General features: G+C 50.3%; 1 protein-coding gene across 1 annotated transcript; it reads right to left on the minus strand.

The window, feature by feature from the left end:
- Positions 1-12,740: 12,740 nt before the first annotated feature.
- Positions 12,741-20,978, minus strand: SSC4D (scavenger receptor cysteine rich family member with 4 domains). Its single transcript, XM_004385979.1, has 10 exons — positions 20,813-20,978; positions 19,334-19,369; positions 18,773-19,078; positions 18,036-18,113; positions 16,968-17,282; positions 15,603-15,680; positions 14,957-15,031; positions 14,549-14,860; positions 13,734-13,811; positions 12,741-13,057 (listed from the first exon to the last, which is right to left on the minus strand). Exons 1-10 carry the CDS (start codon positions 20,976-20,978, stop codon positions 12,741-12,743), a joined length of 1,761 nt encoding a protein of 586 aa, XP_004386036.1.
- Between the last annotated feature and the right edge of the window lie 3,185 nt (positions 20,979-24,163).

A 24,163-nucleotide genomic window follows, 5' to 3' on the forward strand; every position in this document is an offset into this window, starting at 1 on the left:
TATATATATACACGTATATATATGTATACACACACACACACACACACACACGTGGTTCACTGGTTTTGCTTCTCTAGAGAACCCAGCCTACAGCAAGGTTAATAATTTTCACTTCCCTGTGTGGCCAGGTGAATCAAATCAGACACTGCATGTGAAGACCCCTGGCAAGCTGGAGGCTGCAAAACTCTTCACAGACATTTGCTGTTACTAATAATAGAGCAATCTTGAGGCTGCAGCCAGGCTCAGGCAGGCTAGGAGCATGCGCCCCTTGGTCTGAGACGTCTCCTCTTGTGTGAGAGTGATGGAGGGGGCTCTGTGAATGTGACACAATCCCAATGTGGACAGCCAGACTGCAGCGAGAGGAAAAGCCAGTGGGAGCCTGGATACCTGGGTTCCAAATCTACATCTGGCTCAGGGTGGGTGACCTTGGACAGGTCAGTCCCTTCTCTGAACATCAGTTCCTCTAGCTGCCAAGTGGGAATAGTAAGTAATCTCTGCCTGGCTGGCAGCAAAGCGATGAGGCGAGCCGTGGGGAGAGAGGAATGCTTAGGAACCCCATGTCAATGTCCAAATACTGGGTAGTTGTGGGGCCACAGGAAGGTCTGCAGACGTCACCTTTCCCTTTCCACTGGGAGACTGGACACAATTTCTGCTCCAGACTGGTGCTTAGATCTTTGTTGAATGAACGAGTGAATAAATTAACAAATAAATAAATGGGGCCCCAGCGAGGGACCTCCATTCCAAGACTCCTGCAGCATTAGAGCCCTCTTTGGACAGGTCAGCAGTTTATCCTCTACTCACCATCTCTATCACTACCACCAACACAGTCCAAACCATCATCATCTAGCCCCTGCATTACCACAACAGTCTACAAACTGGTTTCCCTGCCTCATATCTTATTGCCCTACTATCTCTTCTCCAGGAAACCCTGGTGGCGTAGTGGTTAAGCACTACCGGCTGCTAACCACAAGGTTGGCAGTTTGAATCCACCAGGTGCTCCTTAGAAACCCTACGGGACAGTTCTACTCTGTCATTTAGGTTTGCTATGAGTTGGAATTGACTCGACAGCAATAGGTTTGGTTTTTTGGTTTTATCTCTTCTCCACAGACTACCCAAAGTGATCTTCTTAAAATTCAAATCTCTTCTCTGCTTAAAACCCTCTGATTAGCTTCCTAGGTACCAGTACCAGTTGCCATTCAGTTGATTCTAACTCATGGCAACTCCATGTGTGTCAAAATAGAACTGTGCTCCGTAGGGTTTTCAGCGCCTGATTTTACAGAAGTAGATCGCCAGGGCTTTCTTCCAAGGCACTTCTGGGTGGACTTGAACCTCCAATCCAAGGCACTTCTGGCTGGACTTGAACCTCCAACCTTAAGTACCCTCAGGATGATATCCATAATCCTTAATGAGGCCTATAAGACTCTCCTCCCATCTCAATCCACAGTCTCCTGAACCTCAGTTCTAGCCGTGTGATTCTTATTCCATTCCTCCAAGAAAGCCAGGTTCCCTTTCACCTCATTAAAAGTTGCTTTCTTTCCAAAGCTTTCTCTGGACCATCTCTAAAAACTACGTTAGGGGTCTCTGCAACCTGCTCCTGCTTTAGACCTCGTTCTTCCCCATCATAACTGTCATCAGGCTTTGCTGTACCATTGGTCTGTCTATAAAAGCAGGGGTCTGCTTTGTCCTGTGATCTGCCTTTCCGCCCCTGCCTGGCACAAGGTAGGGGCTCAAATACTTATTAAGTAGCTGGATGAGTAGGAGAGGAAGAAAGACTGCAATGAGTCTTTGAGAATAACATATAAGCTCAAACCAACCAAGAAACATGAGGAGCAGGGGCTGGGTGCTTCGGTAGAGAGAGAGGCAGGGCCGGGGTGAAAGATGAGGTTCAGGCCTTGTCTATGAGCTGGAGAAGCAACACGCAGAAGACCACCTGGCAGGGTTGGCTCAGAGTGCTGAGATCCAGAGGCCACCCTCCCCACCTTGCTTACATCTCAAAGGTCCTCAGGCCCAAATACTCAGTGTGACCCCGAACAGTGGCATCACTAGAGGGGTGCAGGGAGTGCAGACTGCACCAGGTGACACTGTCGGAGGGGGTGACACCAAAATAACTGTCTATAAAATTTTCGTGCAGTGTTTAGCAGAAATTTATTATTTTTTTAATAAAAATATCCCTGTAGTTATAACAACAAAAACATTTTTTGTAAGCCCAGCTTACATGTGTCAATATACCTACAAGGCTAATACTCTATGCTAATTTGTTTTTTGAACCTTCTAATGCCCTCCTGTCAGAGCTGTCATTATTACCCAATTCCAATATGCTTTGAATCACATAGTTTCCTCTGTTGGCCCTCCAAGCGTGCGGTTGCTGGTGTTTTTATAGTCGTTGATTCTGTCAAATTTTCTGGTGTTCTAGCTACACTATTATGGTAATTAGTATTTGTGAACCTATAGCAATAACTTTTTTGAGAGTGAAATAGTAATTGAAGGAAAAACCCGTTGCCATCAAGTTGATTCATAGGGACCCTATAGGACAAAGTAGAACTGCCCCCATAGTTTCCAAGGACCTTTTGGTTAGCAGCTGAGCTCTTAACCACTGCACCATCAGGGCTCCAATTAAAGGAAAAAACTTTAAAACCAAGCTCGTTGCCGTGGAGTCCATTCCGACCCATAGTGGCCCTAGAGGACAAAGTAGAATTGCCATATAGGGTTTCCAAGGAGCGGCTGGTGGAGTGGAATTGGCCAGCCTTCCCTAGCAGCCTGAGCTCTTAACTGCTTCGCCACTAGAGCTCCAATTAAATGAAAAGGAATGATATACGAGATTTACCATCTATGAATAACATTAATACAAAAAACACTAAGGATTCTGTATGGGCTGGTACAGGAGGAGGTCCATGGGGGGCGGGGGGCGGGTGACACCATGAGCTACCGCACTGGGTTACACTAACCCTAACTACCACTGACCCCAACCCCCACGCCCTTGCTTGGGTGCCTTCTTCCATCTGGATGTAAACTCCCAGTCTAGTGCGCATGTCTGCGAGTGCCCGGGCCTGCCCCTTTCTAATCTCAGTTTTATCGAAAACTGGCTTTTCAATTTTTTCGGGCCTGTCTGGGCTCATGTCCTCTGAAAACAAAAGTGAAGATCCCAGTCTGGCCAGGCTGTCAGGCGGCTGTCGAGTCAAATGCTCTTTGTAAACTGCGAGTGGTTGCACAGACTAAAAACGGTTGGCCTTCGGCCCAGGCTCTTGGGGGCCCTTCCCGATCCTTCCTTCTTGTCCCCGCATAGGCCGCACCAGGGCTACGCGCCCAAGGGACAGGCCAGCAGTCCGGCCAGCCCCACCCTGGACGCTCCCAAAGACTCTGAGGGGCGCGGCGGGAATCGGGTGATTCGAGCGAAGGAGGGGCCGCCTTCCCTTGCCCTTGGCCCCGCCCACCCGCGCTCTGCAGGCTGCTGTGATGGGGTGTGCCTGTCCCTGCCTTTCCAATCAGGAGGCTGCCGCGGAGCCAGGGGCGGAGATTCAGTTTTCACACGGGGCGGGCTATTACTCTTCTCCCCTGGCCGTAGCCGCGCGGAGGGGCGGTGACTCAGCAGGAAGGCGCGCCTGGACTGGAAGGGCCGAGCCACACCTCCCGCCCTCCCCACCCCGCGCCACTGAGCTGGGGGTGGGGTAGGCGAGGGGTGATTTCAGAGTTGAGGTGGGAATAGCGGGACCTGGTTGCTTTCTCTGATCTTTCTGGGTGACCCAGGAAAGCTCTTGACCGTTCTCTGGCCCTTAGTTTCTGTTCTGTCCAGTAGATAACGACAAACATTTCGCGGGGCGGTCGAGTTGGCAGAAAGAGCGCGGGGCTTTGGAGTCTGACAGTCCCAGGTGCGAATCCCCCGGATTTACTAGCTGTGTGACCCTGGCTAGTCCCTCAACCTCACAGCCGCCTCATCTGTGAAATTGAAAGAATGATTTAACTTCCATCTCTCAGGTTTGCAGTGACAGTGAAACGAGAGGGGAAACCAAACGACTTGGTTTCATAGGTGGCTGCAGAATGCCAATTAGGAGAGACGTCTTTGATTAGCCAAACAAAAGGGCAATTTTGGAAAGTCTCAAGGCTAGACTCTAGACCAGACAGCTAGACAGTTATGCGTAAGAAATAGGCAGGAACCCAATTTAAAAATGGGCAAGGAATTTGAATAGACGTTTCTCAAAAAAAAGAAAAGATATACAAATGGCCAATAAGCACATGAAAAGATGTTCAATATCATTAGTAATTAGAAATTAAACCAAAAAACCGAACCCATTGCCATCGAGTCTATTCCAACTCATAGTCCCTATACGACAGAGTAGAACTGCCCCATAGAGTTTCCAAGGAGCGGCTGGTGGATTTGAACTGCCAACCTTTTGATTAACAGCCACGCTCTTAACCACTGGGCAGCTAGGGCTCTGCAATTAGGGATTAGGGAAATGCAAATCAAAACCACTGAGATACCATTTCACCCATATTGTTACTGGATGCTGTGAAGTTGATTTTTGACTCATGGTAACCCCTTGGGATGGAGTAGAACTGCCCCATAGGGTTTTATTGGCTGTAATATTTAAGGAAGCAGATTGCCTGGTCTTTCCCCTGCAGAACCCCTGGGGTGAGTTCAAACCACCAACCTTTGGGTTGGCAGCTGAGTGCTTAACTGTTGCGCCACCACGGCTCCTTTCTCCCCTTACTTAGGATGGCTATAATAAAAGAGACAGATATTAACAATTGTGGGTGAGGATATGGAGAAACCTTCTGGAACTTCCATACATTGCTGGTGGGAATGTAAAATGGTGCATCCATTGTAGAACACAGTTTGACAGTTCCTCAAAAAGTTAAACATAGAGTTACCATGTGGTTGTTGTTAGCTGCATATATGACCTAGCAATGTCACTCCTAGGTATATATACCCGAGAGAACTGAAAACATGATCACACAAAATCTTCTACAGAAGTATTCACAGCAGCATTGTTCATAATAGCCAAAACGTGAAAACAACCCAAGAGTCCATCAGCTGATGAATGGATAAACAAAATGTGGTATATCCATACAATGGAATATTATTTGGCCATAAAGCAGAATGAAATGCTGATATATGCTGAGACATTGTTTTAGTTGTTTAGTGCTGCTGTAACAGAAATACCACAAGGGCGTGGCTTTAACATTTATTTTCTCACAGTTAGGCAACAAGTCCAAATTCAGGGTGCTGGCTCTAGGGGAAGGCTTTCTCTCTCTGTTGGTTCTAGGGGAAGATCTTGTCTCCTTTCAGCTTCTGTTTCTTGGTTCCCTGGAGATCTCATGTGGGGTAGCGTCTATCTTCCCTGTCTGTGCTTTTTTTGCTGCTTGCTTTATCTGCTCCTTGCTTTATCTGCTCTTTTCTATCTCAAAAGAGACTGATGTAAAACACGCCCTACACTAATACTGCTTCATTAACATAACAAAGAAAAACGTATTCCCAAATAGGATTGTAACCACAGATATAGTAGGATTTACAACACATTTTTTTTAACTTTTTTTTTTTTGGACTTTAGATGAAGGTTTACAGAACATATAGTTTCTCATTAAACAGTACACATACTGTTTCATGACATTGGTTAACAACACCACATGTCAACACTCTCCCTTCTCAGCCTTGGGTTCCCTATCAGCAGCTTTCCTGTGCCCTCCTGCCTTCTAGTCCTTGTCACTGGACTGTTGTGCCCCATTAGTCTCGTTTTGTTTTATGGGGCTATCTGATCTTTGGCTGAAGGGTGAACCTCAGGAGTGAGTTCATTACTGAGCTAAAAGTGTGGCCAGGGGCCATACTCTCAGGGTTTCTCCAGTCTCTGTCAGGCCAGTAACTCTGGTCTTTTTTTGTGAGTTAGATTTTTGTTCTACATTTTTCTCCAGCTTTGTCCGGGACCCTCTGTTGTGATCCCTGTCAGAGCAGTCAGTGGTAGCAGCCGGGCACCATCTAGTTGTACTGGACTTAGTCTGGTGGAGGCCGGGGTAGTTGTGGTCCGTTACTCCTTTGGACTAATCTTTCCCTTGTATCTTGTTTTCTTCATTCTTCCATGCTCTTGAAAGGGTGAGACCAGTGGAGTATCTTAGACGGTTGCTCACAGGCTTTTAAGACCCCAGACGCTACTCACCAAGGTAGAGTGTAGAACATTTTCTTTATAAACTATGTTATGCCAATTGAGCTAGATGTTCCCTGAGACTATGGTCCCCACAGCCCTCAGCCCAGCAATTCGATCCCAGTTTGGATGTGGCTGTGGAGCTTCCATGACCTTTTCTTGTACCAGTTGTGCTGGATTCCCCAGTATTATGTACTGTCTTACCCTTCACCAAAGTTACCGTTTATCTATTGTCTATTTAGTATTTCCCCCTCCCACCCCTCCCATCCCTCATAACCATCAAAGATTCTTTCTTTTTACGTATAAACGTTTTCATGGGTTTTGACAGTAGTGGTCTCATACAATATTTGTCCTTTTGTGATGGACTTATTTCACTCAGCATACTGTCCTCCAGTTTCATCCATGTTATGAGATGTTTTGCAGATTCATCATTGTTCTTTATTGCTGTGTAATACTCCATTGTGTGTATGTCCCACAGTTTGTTTATCCATTCATCTGTTGATGGGCATCTAGGTTGTTTCCATCTTTTTGCTATTGTACAACACATATTTTTGGGAGACACAATTAATCCATAACAAACATGAACTTTGAAAACATTATGTTAAGTGAAAGAAGCCAGACACGAAAGGCCGCATATTGTATGATTCCATTTCTATGAAATGTCCAGAACAGGCAAATTCATAGAGACAGAAAGTAAATTAGTGGTTGCCTGGGGCTAGAGGGAGAAGAGAATGGGGAGTGACTGCTAATGAGTATGGGATTTCTTTTTAGGGTGTTGAAATGTTCTGGAATTAGATAATGGTGATAGTTGCACAACTCTGTGAATATACTAAAAACCAATGAGTTGTACACTTTAAAAGAGTGAACTTCATGGTATGTGAATTATATCTCAATAAACCAAACCAAACCCATTGCCGTCGAGTCAATTCCAACTAACAATGACCCTATAAGACAGAGCAGAAGTGCCCCATATGGTTTCCAAGGAGCGGCTGGTAGATTCGAACCTCCGACCTTTTGGTTAGCAGCCAAATGCTGAACCACTCTGCCACCAGGGCCCCATATCTCAGTAAAGCAACTATTCAAAAAAAAAAAAAAAAAAAGAGAGAGAAAGAAAGAAATGAGCAAGAATGTGGGGGTCAGAGAGCTTTTCCAGCTAGGGAGAAGAAGGAAGGAGGTTGTAGGAGAGATGGAAAGTCCTGGCACGGGGCAAGCTCTTAGGGATAAACCAAACGAAACCCATTGCCATGGTGTCGATTCCAACTCATAGCGACCCTGTAGGACAGAGTAGAACTCCCGCATAGGGGTTTGTCCAAGGAGAAGCTGGTAGATTCAAACTGCTGGCCTTTTGGTTAGCAGCTGAGCTCTTAATCACTGTGCCACCGGGGCTCCCTGTTAGGGCTAGAGTGGAGAAAAATCAGTGCAAATTCTCTGGGGATGTTTATGTGTGCGTGGTGATGGTGGTGGTGTGGGTACGTGTATGTGAATATACTAAACCAAAAAACAAAAACCCATTGTCATTGAGTCGATTCCGACTCATAGTGACCTTTTAAAAACAGGGGTATCTAGTTTTCAATTCTCAATTGTTTGTTGGGCACTTACTTCAGATCATCAGCCACGTGTGCTACACACCCAGCCTGGAACTGGTAGTTCGTTGGGAGTGAAGGGCTTGGTGAGCAGGAACGAAGAGGGTGATGCAGGAGGCAAAAGCAAACAGGAGATTTAAAAATCAGCAGAAGTCAAGGGTGCTTAGTGGAATCTAAGGTCCCTAAGAAATCCTGAGAATGCTGGGTACCCTACCTTAATGGGAGATACCTGGCTGGGGTTTTTTAATTAAATCTTAAAGGGCAAGGTGCACTCAGCAAGTTGAGATATGTGGGAGAGCTTCGTGAGGCTGACATTTGGAATACCTATATCACTCAATCGCCAATGAATTCCCATCACCTTTCAGACTAAAACTTCTCCCTGTGGCCTAGGCCCTGTGTAGTCTGGCCCTTACCAGCTTTTCTGACCTCAACTCAGCATGCTCTTCTTTGCTCCAATCACTCCTCTCCGGTCTTTCTGCAGATCTGGCTCAGTCCCCACTGAAGGACCTGGAACGATCCTCCCCAAACCTTTTCTTGGCTAGCTCTCTTTCACCTGCACAGGCTCAGCTCAAGCACCAGTTCCTGAGAGGCCTTCCCTCACCACCTATTCCCTACCATATCACCCTGCTTTATTTTCTTTATAGCACTAATCACTAGCTCAAACTATCTTGTCCATGTATTTGTTCAACGGCTTATTATCAGTCTGCTCCTCTTGAAGGTAATCTCCATGCTTTGCAAACAGGAACCTGGTCTAGGTGTCTTCTTGCTCTGTGACTCCAGAGCCCAGCACGGTGCTTGGCTGAGTATGTAGGCACTCGAGAAATCTTTGCTCATGTCCTCCATTCATTCAACAAATATCATTTGAGCATCTACTATGTGTGAGGCCCTGTGCACAAAGTTGGGTACAATAGGTACAGCCCCAACCCTGAAAGTCCCCCTGGGCTAGTGGCAGATACAGCCAAGTCAGCAGTCTGACGACATGCAGGAGCTAGGTGCCGTCATCGGGGAGGTGTAGGGTGTGATGGGGGCTGCTAGTCCAGATCTGGAGGGGGGTGTTAGTGAAGGCCTTCTGGAGAAAATGAAAGCTGAGACTTGAGGCTAAAGAAGAGTTGGCTAACGGGAAGGAGGGGCGAGTGTGACGAGTATTCCAGGCAGAGAGAACAGAGTGTGCAGAGGCCCCATGGGAAGAAAGCCCAGACGTTAGAGGAACTGAAAGTAGTTCAGTCCGGCTAGATCCTGACAGCAAATGGCATGAGATGATGCTGAAAACATAGGCAGAGCCAGCCCTTGCAGGATATTGTAGACTGAGCTAAGGAGTTGCGGAAGAGCACTGGGGAGCCATGGAAGGAGTTTAAGGGGGGAGCAGCATTATTAGACTTGTAAATATTAAGAAAGCTCACTGTAGCTATAATATGGGGAGTGGGCTGGAGTCAGGGAGACAGTGAAGAGACCATGGTGATAAATGTGGGCATGGAGAGAAATGGGCAGATTCAGGAAGGGTTTGGGAGATAGAACCAATAGGATTTAGTGATTGATTAGTTGTTGGGGGTGGGGGTTGTTGAGGATAACAGCCAGGTTTCTGGCTTAACCAATGGTGGGTAGTGCTACTTACCAAACAGGAAAATTCAGCTTTGGGGGTAAGTGACAAAGTTGAGTGGGCCAGGCTGATTTCAGGAGAGAGTAGGGCACTCAAGTCAGCATCGAATTTCTTTAAGGGCAAAAGCCCTGTCTCATTTACTTGTGTGTTCCCAATCCCAGCAAGACCTGGCACGTAGAGGGGTAGCCAAAGTTTGCTAAATAAAACAGTGAACAGAAGCAGCCTTAATAACTGGCTGGAAAACAGGTTTCAGGTAAACCCACTGGACAGAGAAAAATTGGGGAGGCTGGGTGTCTTAGTCGGGTGCCCTAGGTTATATTGCTCTAATAACAACCCCAAATCACAATGGCTTACAGCAGCAAAACTTGCCTCCTTACTCACACTCTATGCCCATCTTGAGTCAGCAGAGGCTTTGCTCCAGGTGATCCTCCCTCAGGAACACAGACTGATGGAGCCACTAGCATCTGGAACATTACTGGTTACCTTGACAGGGGAAGGGAACTTGGTGAGTCATGCCCCAGTCCTTGAGGACTTCTGCCTGGGAGGATACTCCCACTCACATTTCAACAGCCAAAGCATGTCATATGGCCATGCCACATGTTATGGATTGAATTGTATCCCCTAAAAACATATGTTGAAGTTCTAACCCCTGTACCTGTGAATAGAACCTTATTTGGAAATAGGATCTTTAAGATGTTATCAGTTAGGATGAGTCCTAATCCAATATGAGTGGTGTCCATATAAAAGAGGAGTGACACAGACACACAGATACAGAGGGAAGACAGCCATGTGAAGACAGAGGCAGAGATTAATCTACAAGTCAAGTAACACTAAGGATTGCCAAGGATCCCTGGCCATCACCAGAAGCTAGGAGGGAGGCATGGAACAGATTCTCCTTCAGAGCTCTCAGAAAGAATCAACATGGCTGGTATCATGATTTCAGACTCCTAACCTCCAGAATTGTGAGATAATAAATTTCTGTTCTTATAAGCCACCCAATTTGTGGTACTTTGTTACAGCGCCAGGAACGAGGAGAACTGGAAATGTTGGTGAACAGTATTCGTGAGCATCAAGGATCTTAGATTCTAGTCCCAGTTCAACTGTGCAAGCTTGGACAAATCACTTCCCCTCTCTGAGCCTCAGTTTTCCCTGCCTGTAAAAAGGGAAAACAATACTTTCCTCACAGGGCTGCTGGGAGGATCAATTGAGAGAATGTCAATGAAAGTGCTTTGTTTAGATCGGGAAAGAGGAGTCCAGGGTTTGGAAGCTGTGATATTGCAGAGAAAAAAGGGAGGGCCACACTGAAATGTGTGTGTGGTGGGGTGGCTGTGACCATGTGCTGAGCTGAATCTGTGAGTGTGCTGGAGCTGTAGGGCAGCTAGAACACCCCTGTCCCTCTGCCCAACTCCCCATATCCTTAGGCCTCGTCACACCTTTTATTCCTCCAGCCTTAATCTCTCTAGTGACACACTGGGTCTCAGAGAGTTCCCTGACAAATGGAGATAGGGTCCACCTCAGTTCCTGGCAGGGAGCCAGGACCCAGGTTGGATCCTGTGGTAGGTAGAAAAATGCCCGCTAAAGATGTCCACATCCTAATCCCTGGAACCTGTGAATATGTTACCCTATGTGGCTGAAGTGATTTTGCAGATGTGTTTAGGTTAAGGACCTTAAGGTGGGAGATTATCCTAGATTACCCAGGTGGGCCTAGTGTGCCAGGTAATCACAAACCAAAAAAACCAAAGCCATTGCCGTCAAGTCGATCCTGACTCATAGTGACCCTATAGGACAGAGGAGAATTGTCCCATAGGGTTTCCAAGGAGTGGCTAGTGGATTTGAACTGCCGACTTTCGGTTAGCAGCCAAGCTCTTAACCACCGCGGCTCCAAGTAATCACAAGGGTCCTTAAAAAGTGGAAGAGGGAGGCAGAAGAGTCAGAGAAGGAGATGTGACGACAGAATTAGAGGTTGGAGTGATGCTATTGGTGGCTGGAAGGAGGCCAGGAGCCAAAGAATGAGCCTCTAAAAGCTGGAAAAGGCAAGGACACCGATTCTCCCCTAAAGCCTCCAGAAGGAACCGTCTCTGCTGACACCATGAATTTAGCCCAGTGAGACCCATTTCAGACTTCTGACCTCGAGAAATGCAAGATAATACACCTGTGTTGTTTTAAGCCACTAAGTTTGTGGTGTTTCTTACAAGAGCCAAAGGAAACTAAGACAGAGCCTGTGGGCTTGACACTGGACAGTTGAAACTAGCAAGTCACCCACCCTGGGGCTGAGAGAGAGGCTTCTGGAAGGATCGCCCACTTCTCTCTGGCTGGAGCAGAGCAGAGCAGAGCGGATCTTTTTTGTGCCTAAGAACAGCACGTGGGGAAGCCCCTATGCTGGTTTGGTCTTCCTTATCTGTTTGCCTCCTCTCAAGAATTTTTTCTCCTCTAGTGACTTCACCACCTTACTATGCGACTTTGAGCAAGCCCCTTCCTTTGGCTGGGCCTTGGTGTCTGTATACATAAAATGAACTGAGGGCATGAGCTACAGGCCACTCTAGGGGCCTCCCAGGCCTGACACTGTGAGTCAGCATTTCCAGGATGTGCTGGGCCTGCTGAGCTCACTCTTATGATGCTCTTGAACCACCCTCCATTCCTAAGCCCGTTTCCTCCAGGGAGTCCTGACCAGAGTCTTTCCTGATGCCACGTATAATGCACTTATGCCGAAACACTGACTTCAGTTTAAAGACAGGGAGGCCAATGCTTTATTGACTTGGCACTGAGGAATGGGTGGCTACAGGCCCCCAGGGTTCTTTGCTACTGCAAAGTGGAGGCTCTGCACAAATGGATCTAGCTGCAGGAAGGGGCCACTGTCCCTGCTTTGCCCACCCCCCCCCGCCCCAGTCCCCTTGCCAGCCAAGCACCATCTGAGCCCAGGCCCTCACAGAGTGGGGCAGGGCAATGACCCAGGTTCCTCTGCAGCCCCTGGTGGTCTAAGGTAAGACCTGTGGACCTCTCTGCCTTCCCTATTTTAGGGGGTCCCATGATGGGGGAGGGAGATGGAGATTCCCCCTTTATAGACAGCCCCTGAGCCTCCTGGGCCTGGGTCCAGGAAGAAAGGCTCAGGGGTGCTGTAATGGGGGCCCCATCAAAGAGGAAGAGTTAGAAGTTGTTTCCCTTTCCCTGTTTTCCATTTGGGTTCAGCAGAATCCGGGAGCTTTCACTGAATTGGGCCCACAATAGCTGATGACAGGCTGAGGTCACACAAGTTGATGGGGATAGAGCCAGGCTCCCCCACACATGAGCACACTGTCTGGGCAGGCTCTCTCCCCAGCAGGGGGGAGAGGGGCAGAGTGAACTGCAGTTGTCACAGGAGGAGAGCTTCCTGGAAGAGGAGTGGCAGGCCACAGCAGGCTCCCAGAAGAGGTGGTCTGCAGAGCAGTTGGATCAAGACAGCCGGCACAGGACACTGGCATCCTCACTGTGGTCACAGTTGTGGGCATCCCAGCGGATGTGAGAGCAGAGCAGCAGGGCACTCTCATCCCCGCGGCACTTGACATTGTCCAGAAGGATAGGGCCTCGGCCTGGGCCAAAGTGGGCCTCGCCAGGGGCCGCCAGGGCCTCGCCACAGCCCAGCTGGTGGCACAGGACACCGGCTGCCCGAAGGTCCCAGGCATCATCGCAGACAGTGCCCCACCGCTGCCCTAGGAAAAGCTCCACACGCCCCTCGCATCGGTGGGCTCCACTGGCCAGACGTAGATGCCCTGTGTGAGGGAAGGTGCAGGGCTGGAGGGGGCTGGCCCAGGCCAGGCCACTCCCAGGCTAGATCAAGTAACAGTAGATAGAGTAGGCAAAGGGCAGTGGTCTGAGACACAGCACTGCCATCAGAGCTGCTGTGTGAGGGCAGACAGATGAGACTAAAGTAGGATAGTGTCAGCCCAGACTCAAACTCCAATGACTGGTAGGAAAAGGGTACAAGTGATTGCTGAGTACTCAGTACGTGCAGGGTACTTCATGTTTGCTCTGCCCTTAGTCCTCTGTTTGAAATCTCAACACCTCAACCCCAGGCCAGCTCACTGGAGACTGTGATTATGTCCCAATATGTACCCTGAAGGTCATCATGCCCGACCCCTCCACACACATACCCCCGCCAATAGACTGAATTCTTTCATTGATCTCCTAGGGACGGGATCCCCATGCCCACATTTTGATTCTACCTCTAGAGACTCTCTAGACTGCTCTAGGTTAAAGCCCACCTCCCTTTTTCTGGACACCATACCCTCATAATAAGGCCTGAGACCAGCACAAAAGGACAAGGTTTCAAGACCCGATGCAAATCTGCTGAGCTGTATAACCCCAGGCTGTGACCTCCCCCAATCCAAGCCCTTCCTATCCTGACCGATACCCCCGGCCTCACTCTTGGGGCCTGCAGACACCTACCATCCCTGGGCTGAGGAGTGGGCACCTGGGTGGTCTCAGACCCATCCTGCTGGACTTGCAGTCCCAGCTCCTCTGGGCCTGGCTCAGCAAGGACAGAGAAAAAGAAGTGGTAGTCACATTGGGGAACATGTTCTTCGGAGCCGGGTAACCTCCTACCCTCCCAAAGGAAGCCTGTTCTGGGGATAGAAAGGACTTCATAGGATTCTGTGCTGCTCTCCACCTCTTGGATCAGAAATGGCGGGTTTGTTTCTTTGGCCCTGGAGCCCAAATCAGAACCTTTGTTACCTAGCCCTTAGCGGACAAGGTTATGGGGAGGGGGCACGGAATGAGTGTGAAGATCTCAATTCCACCACCAATTAATGAACAGAACGGAAGCATTTTACTGAGTCCTTGTCGCCCCTTTCCATTGACTCCTCTCAAAGGTCAGACGCTCCCTGAAGTCTGATCAATTTTGCCAACTAGAGCTTGGCCGGTCCTTGACTCAGCAAAGAGGAACAGCACCCCAACCCGGTTCCTCACAAACTCTTTTACAGACGTTACACTCTTATCTCCCCAGGCCTGGCTTTAGACCTCACCTCAGGCCTGCCCCACCCCTCACTGCCTCAGAGCGCGCGCCCTATCCAGGCCCCGCCCCACTCTCGCACTGCAGAGGGAGCGCCCTTTCCGGCCCCGCCCGTCCGCGCAGCCGCAGAGCGCGCCAATGAGAGGACTCCGTCTTTCTCTGCGGAGTGTGCGTCCTCCCGCGCGGCCTCGCCCATTCCTCAGATGCTGCCCTGCCCCGCCCGTGCCGCAGTGCGGTCCTACGCGCGCCTCACCTGAGCAGAGGGCGCCCGCATCCTCATGGTGGCCGCAGTTGTGCTGGCCCCAGCCGAGGTGGAAGCAGTCGCTCAGGCGGGCTTCGGTGCCAGCGCAGCCCACGTTGTCCAGCAGCACCGGGCCGCGGCCATAGCCGAAGTGGCCGAGGCCCGTGGCGCCAAGCGCGGGCCCGCAACCCGCCTCGCGACAGGCCACACGCGCGTCCGCGAAGTCCCAGTCGTCGTCACACACGGTGCCCCAGCCCCCGGCGTGCAACACCTCCACGCGGCCGCGGCACGGGCCCGGGCCGCCCACCAGCCGCAGCCGCCCGCCTGCGGGGCGCACAGGCCCGCGGCCAGAAGGGCGGCTGACTCCCAGTCAGCCCCGGCCTCCCCCATCCCCGGTGGCACCCCAACACCGCCACTTACTTTTTTTCCCCGCGGCCCAGGCACTTGTGGTGAGCAGTGCGGTCTCCTTGGAAGGCTGGGCCCCAGCTCCAGTAGCTGCGGAGACAAGGCATCTAGAACGTTTGAAGGGGACAAGGAGGCCAACTTGTCTGAAGCAGAACACAGGAGCGTCTACTGTATCAGACCAGCACCCCACACTCAACCTCAATCCCAGAGTTACCATGTTTTCAGGGCTTGAGTGGGGTCCTCAGGAAATTTAATTGGAATGAACTGAATCCTAATTCCCAGCATTACTGTCGATCTCAATAATAATTCCAGTCCTAATTCCAAACGCAGTTCTTCCCTTGATTCAGCCTTTTATCACAACCCCATCACAAGGCCTCTCAGTTTTCAGTCTCAGCACCAACCCAAATTTTATTTCAAAGCTTTAAAGAAACGTCTGACTACCCACCCAACTTTTTAGAGCTCTGTGGATTTCATCCTTGCTCCATCTGTTGATCTGTTCTTTTACCCACCTCTTTACCATCTGGCTAAAAGCCCTGGCCCGGTACATTAGGGCCCCCTGACCGTGGATCTGCATTTCCATGTTCCAGAGCAGCCATCTCAATTCCCAGCCCCACCCATCTTGCCCTCATCACTCTATTCCTGGAGGACTGCACTTCCTTACCCAGTGGCTCTGTGTGCCAAGCCCAGTCCTCTCTTGTGGCTGAGGGCAGCAGTACTGTGAGAGTAGGGGGACTCAGTACTAGAGCAGGAAAGAAGGGAAGGATCAGAGGCCAATCTGGTTCCCTGTCAGCCGTTGGGCTGTTGGGGAGGATGGGAGGGTCTCCTTGGAGAAGACAACAGATTTTACTTCCAGGGAGGGGCACAGCCCCAGCTGGGGTCCAAGGAGATCTGCCCAGCTTTGAAATTTACTTGTGCTGCACATATGTACAACACTTCACAGTTCAAGAAGGCTTTCACAGACATGCTTTCATTTCTCTTCAATGTTCTCATTGGACATTGTGTCATGAGACCCATCGTTCTCAGCATGTGTCCCATTCTCAAACCCAAGACATGGAGATGCAGAAGGCCTCACCTACCAGGGAGGGTCATCCACAGTCTTGAGAAGTTTGCAGAACAAGGTTCATTATCAAGAGTCTTATTCATAAACAAGACATTATTATCATATGTATATATTTTTAAATAGTGGTAGAAAGGGCAAGGGGTAAGCCCAAGGCCATGCAGTAAGGTTAGCCGTGGCGCCACCCTGTGATGAGGAATAAGGCTCTGCCTTTCTGGGCCTCAAGCTTCCCCACCTGTAAACTAGGAATAATGAGATCGGAGGAATCATGGACAAGCACATTATATCTTCTAGAGTGAAGTCCATCTGTGAAGTGGCCTTATTGGCCCTATTATTCTTACTTGCTGAGAAAATGTCCCACAAACCCAGAGTGGCCAGGTGGGGAGGAAATATTATTATTAGAGCGTCAGGATTAGAGAGGGCTACAATCCTGTTTTGGGGACATACCTGGCCTACAATTTATGAAATTATTAAATATTTCTAAGGCAATACTAGAGTATTGTTATTTTACTCTGACGTAGTATTCAATGAACAGTACTGAGAAATTGCTAGGTAATCCTGGAGTTATGATAGGGCAAAACTGCAGTATTGTCACAGTTGTAGAGTGTACCACAAGAAGTACTGGAATATTGTGCGGAGTCTGAGGCACTTCTAGAGCAGCACTGAGATATTAACAGTAAATTTTAGGCCTTCCTGGGAAGCACCAAACCCGTTCTCATGGAGTCTATTCTGTCTCCTTGAGACCCCATAGACAGAGTAGAACTGCCCCATACGGTTTCCAAAGAACCGCTGATGGCGAATTGCCAACGTTCTGATTAGCAGCAGTAGCTCTTAACCACTGCGTCACCAAGACAGTCAAAAACCCCAGACCGCCGCCCTAACTGCAGCCGGCGCGCTCTAACCATCAGGTCCAGCCCCAGCGGCCGCGGCCCCGCCCCCGCACTACGGCCCCGCCCCCCGGATCCGCACCTGCGCAGAGCGCGCCGGCGTCTTCGTGGTGTCCGCAGTTGTGTACGCCCCAGCCCAGGCTCCGGCAGGCTGTCAGGCGTGGCTCGCTTCCTTCGCAGTGCACGTTATCCAGCATGATGTGCCCAGTGCCATAGCCAAAGAAGGCGTTGGTGGTGGCGGTCAGGGCCGCCCCGCAGCCCAACTGGCGGCACACCACGGTGGCGTCCGGCAGCCCCCAGTCGTCGTCGCAGACGGTGCCCCACAGGCCACCATGGAGGATCTCCACTCGGCCCTGACATGGGCCCGTGCCCCCGACCAGGCGCACGCTGCCCTCACCTGGTGGGGGGGCGGAGGGGGGCATTTCCTATAGGGCTCAGCCTCCCATCACCTCCAAAAGTGGATCTAACCAACCACTCACCCATGATGCTCCAAGCCCTCCACATACAGTTGCCTGTGCCCCAGGACCTAAAACCCAGCGGGAGCTGCTCGCCCACTTAGCCCCAGTACTCTGCCTCCTCACAGACCAGATTGAGGGTGGTTTGTGGGATCACAGGACAGGTCAACTGATTCTGTCACTCCCAGTCTGAAACCAACCCTCCCTTGTCTAGGATGTGCAGCTTCATTATTTACTACTGCCGGCTGCAAGCCCTCGAACTGCTGAAGGTCCAGCTCCAACAGCTCTTCCTCCATGAAGCTCTCTGATCTCCTAATAGATGGGACCCTCTTCCTTCTCCAGGTTTCCTTGCCTCTTTATCTGTCCCTCTTTGGAGGGCACTTTTCATTTTCTTCTACATCATCATTTTTGAGGCCTGACTCTCCCATTACACTAAGCTCCAGCCCCCACGCCTACCTCTCTCATTTTCTCTAACCTTGTGCTGACTTTATTTTTAATCATCCCACAGAGTGACTGTATCCCTATTTCTTGATCCAGACTGTGAGCTGCTGGAGGGGGTACAGGGGGTCAGGGTAGGGTGGGGGAATGACCAAGTTCACCCATTTGTAATTCCTCTCTTCCCACTGCCTAGGTTAGGACCCTCCCTGGATCTGTCTTGAAAGACCCAGGCTGTCCCCCACATTACTCTTACTTACCTTTCCCATTCTGGGAGGTTGTGGGGAGAGCCCTGCTGGTTAACATCTTCCTTGTTGGGGGCTGCGTGAGCAAGAACTCTGGGAAGGAAGCAGGGTGGAGGGGAGGAAGATCCGTGGATCTTTCTGGTCTCCATCCTCACACCTACAGGGTGTGTGAGGGCCAGGGACATGGACCCCCAAGGCTCTGGCCGCACAAAGGGTCAAAGCCAGGAGCTCTGAGTCCTGAGCTCATCTAATGCAGTAGTTCTTCAAGCAGCATCAGCATCACTTGGGGGACTTGTTAGAACTGCAGATTCCCAGGCCCCCGCCCCAGAGTTATAGAATTAGAAACTCTAGGGGTGGAGCTGCAATCTCTGTTTTTACAAGCCCCCCAGGTGATTCTCTTGAGAGCTAGAACCACTGCTCTGAAGGTCAAAACCGCTCTCAAGTTTTCCCTGCAGCTTGATGCCAAGTGGAGCTTAAGGCCAGTGTGACCCCAATCACCTGGTTTTAAAAATGGGAAAGGGGCTGTACTGGGACAATCAAGGCCATGCATGGAAGCAGCGATGCTGGTTTTCTTTCAGCCTAAGGTCACACTGATACCCAGGCTGGGGCTCTTCCCCAGCACCATGCAGCCCCTGGCCCCATCTTCCATATGAAACAGCCTTAGCACTGGGAAGTCCCTTCATTTATCTAGCCTGAAGCCCTGCTGCCTCCCACAGTCTGCCTGCCCTCCCGGGACTTAGGCCTCTGCTCACCATCGCATAGGACAGCCACGTCCTCGTAGTGAAAGCAATTGTGGATGCCCCAGCCCCGGCTGCCGCACTCACTCAGCACAGCTTCCTGCCCGTGGCATTCTACGTTGTCCAGCAGGATGGGGCCCCGGCCCCGGCCAAAGGCTAGGGGTCGGGGCACAGGCAGTGCCAGGCCGCAGCCCAGCTGGCGACACACCACATTGGCATCCACCACGTCCCAGTCATCGTCGCAGACACTGCCCCAGGAGCCACCATGCAGGACCTCCAGGCGCCCCCGGCAGCGACTCGGGCCCCCCACCAGCCTCAGCTCTGTGGAGAGGGTTGAGCTGGCAGTAGGGGGATCACTGGGCCCAACCTAGGGGATGCCCACCTTGCCGTGAAGCAGTGGGAGACGTGGGATCAGTCCTTCTGGGCCTTATTTCTCCCTTGTGTAAAAGGGGAAGGCCAGAGCAATCCCTTTGAGGTGGGGGCATCTAGAGTAATGGAGGGCTTGTTAGTCTCTCCCTGACGTCTTCTGAGAGTCTGAGTGCCTGGGGGTGAGAGGGGAGGGGCAGGGGCACCTACCTGGAAAGGGCAGTGGAGTGGGCTGTAGGGCGCTGGCTGAAACAGAGTGAGGAAGACCATTGGCCCCTCTGCCCTCTATGAGAAAGGGCTGCCGGCCTCAGGAACACAGCCCCCCACCCCATGGTCCTCACTATCATCCCCCTCCTCTTTGACTCTACTACCCCTGCTTTTCTGAAGCCCCATCATCTCTTTCCCTGACTGTCCCCATTAGCCTCCCTGCCTCACATCTCTCCCATTGGCCCACCAGCAACCCCAGAAAGATCTGCCTCAAACATAGGTCTGCTTATCTCACCCCACCTCTAAATCCTTAATGACTGCTGGTACCTGCAGGATAAAGTCCAAGCCCTGGAGTCTTCTCCATAAAGCATCCTAGTGTCCTCTGACCAGCTTCCCCTTACTTCTTAACCTCCCATCAGTCTACCACACCTTATCTCCTCTGCCTTGCTGCCTAACCTGGCTCATTGCAACCTTGCCGACCCTTCAAGACCTGGCTCAGAACCCCTTCTTCTAGCCTTCAGCTGGAAGTGCCTTCTGCTTGGGAGGGTTGGCTGGGTACCATGTATGTGCCCCTTTCAGGGCCTCTACCTGGTGAGGTGGGCGTGCCTGTCTCCCGCAGGGCCCCCTACTCAGAATTTGTTACTTAGCAGATGTTCAGTAGCTCCACTTTAAATGTGTAAATTGGCTTTCTGCTTCATTATGATTTCCCCCCAAAAGATTTACCTGTATGAGTCCTTCTGCATCAGCTATCACATGTATGTATGCCATGCACTGTGTTCATTGCGTTATGTGGATTGGTTCACTTAATAATTAGGACAATTTATGAGATTGGCGGGATGGGGAAACTTCAGGTATAGTGAGGTTCGCCACCTTGCTCAAGGCCACCCAACAAATAAAGCGTACAGCTGGGATTCCAACCCAGACAGCCATGCTCTTATCCACACACAATTCTCACGTGGCCTGAGACAGGAGGTGGGGAAGAAAAATAGGGAAACTGGCCTAGCACACAAAATTTAAAGCCCGATAACAGCTTCTCATGGTGCACAGGGTATTACAGTTCTCTGACACTTTCATGTGTATTACCTCATTGAATCCTTACAACTACCCTCTGAGGCACATACTAGTGTACCCATTTCACAGATGAAGAAACTGAGACTCTGTTTCTTCTTTCTTAAGTTCAGGTAGTCTACGTCATTTGATTCCATCTATTCTACCAGCTGCCTCTCAAATAGCCACCGGTGAGCCCATTTCCTTTCCCTGTTTCCCTGTTTCCGGTGGCCCCTAACTGCCCACACTCTGAATCCAGCACTGAGTCCCCCAAGCTCATACCCTCAGCTTTTATCAACCCTGGGCAGACGTCAGAGCTCAAAAGAACATTGCAAACCACTTCATCCACAACCCACCTCCCACCATAATTTTACAGCTGGGAAAACTGAGAGCCAGAAAAAGGGAGAGTCAAAGATTGGGGGTTAAAGCACTCACCCAGGGGCAGGAGGAGGAAGAAGGACAGGGCTGGTGGGAGGGGTGAAGGGACAGTGCTTCCATCTCCTGGCCTCCACCCCTTGCTCTTCTCAACCGGCTGGGGACCAGTTTTCATCTCTGTTTCCTTGTGCATCCAGCCAGTAGATGGCCTTTCAGATGGTCCCATCAAGGGGCCATGGAGAAGACACAGATGGAACATCTGGAATTAAAGATCCCCAAGACATTACTTCTAGCTGGGGGGGCGGGCAGTGAAAGCTTTAGGGGGAACTGACATTTCCACTTGAGTCTGGCATTCTGAGTACAGGCAACAGCATGGGCAACACCTTGGAGCTGAGAAAGACGGGAGCGTGTACCGAAACTAATGAAGAGTTAGATTTGGTTGGAGCAACAACCAAAAACCAATTGCTGTAGAGTCCATTCCAACTCGTGATGACCCCATGTGTGTCAGAGTAGAACTGTGCTCATAGAGTTTTCAATGGCTGATTTTTTGGAAGTAGATCACCAGGCCTTTCTTCTGAGGTGGCTCTGAGTGGACTCAAACCTCCAACCTTTTGGTTAGCAGCCGAGTGCCTAAACTATTTGCACCACCCAGGGACCCTTGGAAAGAGTATGTGAAATCAAGAAGCGGAAATAAGCTTGGGAGGGTTGCCTGGGCCCAAACTATGACAGACCTGTGCAGCTGTGCTGAGGGCTTAAAGTTCATCCTCTAGGGCAGCGTATTCCAAAGTTTGCAACCCATATAATTTTAGGGAGAAACATAGATCTGTTTATCTCACTCCACTGCTAAATTCCTTAGCAGTACCCACTGGTACTATACCCAGAAGACAAAGTCCTAGCCGTGGAGCCGTCTCTACAAAGCCCTCTAGTATCTTCTGATCAGCCTCACCTTGCATCTTAATCTCTCATCTGGTGGCAACCCAAATAATTTTAGGGGAATATAGACAATATAGTTATTGGTTTAATTTCATTGGTTTTGTTTTGTTTTTTGACAGTGCCTTCTATTTATAGCAAGGCAGCATTTTGTTCTGTTGTGCATGGGGTTGCCATGAGCTGGAGCCAACTAACAACAACAATTTACAGCAAAGGATTCTGGTTTTCCATTTGTTGGAACAATATAAAGTTTCCCTTTGAAATTAAAGTCAAAAGAAACAAGTCAATTTAAAGAAAAATATTAAGTTAATTATAGTTCACATGGCTGCAAAATGGGAGATGAACGCTGTTTGAAATACTCTCCCCTTTTTTGGGGTGGGAAGACCTTGAAGAGTCCCTGGGTAGCACAAGTGGTTAAGCCATTGACTACTAGCCAAAAGGTTAGTCCCAGAAGACAGGCTTGGTGATCTGCTTCCAAAAGGTCACAGCTTTGAAAACCCTATGGAACGGTTTTACTCTGCATACATGGGGTCGCCATGAGTTGCAATCAACAACAACATTGAGGTATACATACGGAAGAGCACATACATCTTAAGTGTAGAGCTCAGTGAACATTCACACTGTGTACCCAACACCCCAGAAGCCCCCATGTCCCCTTTTCTTGCAGACTTTTAGCATGAGTATGACACTAAGTGTCTGAACGATGGATCGAATGGGAGAGAGATAGGAGGCTGATTTAGAGGCTGATGCAATCATCCAGATCCAAGATAATGAGGGACAGAGAGGAAGGACAGATGCAAAAGCTATCTGGGAGACTGAATTGGCAGGACTGGGCTTCTGTTGGTTGTGGGGGCTAGGGACAAGGGAGCCTCAGTTGACTCCCAGCCTTGGGGTCTTCACCTTGATGAGGACTGTAGGAGGAGGTGGTGGGGAAGATGGTTCTATTTGGGATATATTGAGATTGAGATACCAGGGGATACGGGGATGCTCCTCCCAGCAGGAACTCTGCCATCCATCCCATCACTCCCTGGCTTTGCCTCCGCCCTGGCATACAGACAGCCTGCCTGGTGAAAGGATGAAAACCTATCTGGATGTGGGCACAGTGTTCTCAATACCCCATTCATGGGGCCCAGTACAGCCCCCAGTGGAATAATCAGCTTTTGTCCTTTCTCTGCCTGGCCTGGGGACAGCTGGGAGATGGAGCTGGGAACTGTGGGGAGGGGGGACCCATAGGTATCTGGGCCTTCCTCCATCTCCTGGGCTTCGCGGCTACCCACCTCTGAGGCCACTGGGACACTGATCCCATAGGCCACATCAGCCCCCACCCTGTGAGTGTGGGGACAGCTTCCAAGAAAGTGGCCAGGAATCCACAAGTTCCCCCCACTCTATCCCCTACCACCCTGGCCAGGAATGAGAGAGAAGGATACCTGATCCAGACCCCACTGACCTCAAATCCCAGCTAACCCAAGAGTTCCCAGTGGCCTCACAACACCTGCCTCCCCCTCTAGCTCCAAGCTTGGCCCACTCAAGTCTGCGCCTGCCCCACACCCTGGGAACCTTGGTCAAGATGTGGCTTAACCCTTCCCTGCCTTCAGTGAATGTGGCTCTCGAAAACTCTCACGCTCCCTCTCTACCCTTCATTAGTGTCCCTCCTGTCCTGAATTGTCTCTTTACAGTGCAGAGAAGCCGCAGAACATGGTGGTTAGAATCATCAGCTCCACCACCCGCTAGCTGTGTGACCTCATCTTAATAAGCCTCGCTGTCCTCATCTGCAAAGTGGAGTTAGTAATACCCTTTCCTCTCACAGCTGTTGCTAGATTAAATAAACTAACATTGATAAAAGGTTTGGCCTACCATAAATGTGGTAACTATTGCTATTATTACCATCTCCTCATCTAGAATGTGGACTCCTCGAGGGCAGGGCAGATCTTTTTCAGCAGTAGCACCAGGCACAGGGTAGGCACCCAGGAAATGTTTGTTGAATGACTGAATGTAGTTTAGGGCTGCAGAATCATAGAATGAAGGAGTCAGAAGGGTCCTTGGAAATCATCAAGAACAACTCCCCAATCTGACCAGTGGAAAAATTGTCACACACACCACCACCACCACCACCATCATCCCCCAACTCCTCAGCAAAAGTGAAGGATTCCTACCTGGGGGAATGTCTTGGGCTCTTTCTGTCCCTTCTTCCACAGTCAATCCAAGGTCGAGTCTCTTTCTCTGCCCCTGAAAGTTTAGCAGGGGGAAGAAGCCCCCCAGTGCAAATCAACACAGACCTTTCTTCTTTTCTTTTCAAAGCTGGAAGGTAAGCAGAGGTAAAGACCCTATCCATGGAGCTGCCTGGTGGCCCCAGCCTGTTCACTCAACCTTAGAGGCAGAGGGAGGCAAAGGGAGAGTCCAGGTGGCCTGCACCTGTCCGGAGCAGCCCCAGAGAAGGGGCACCCAGGCAGAGGAGGAGCGAGGGAGGGGAGACATGGACTC

The sequence above is a fragment of the Trichechus manatus genome, unplaced genomic scaffold (assembly GCF_000243295.1).
Source record: "Trichechus manatus latirostris isolate Lorelei unplaced genomic scaffold, TriManLat1.0 scaffold00151, whole genome shotgun sequence".
In the NCBI taxonomy this organism is placed as follows: Eukaryota; Metazoa; Chordata; class Mammalia; order Sirenia; family Trichechidae; genus Trichechus; species Trichechus manatus.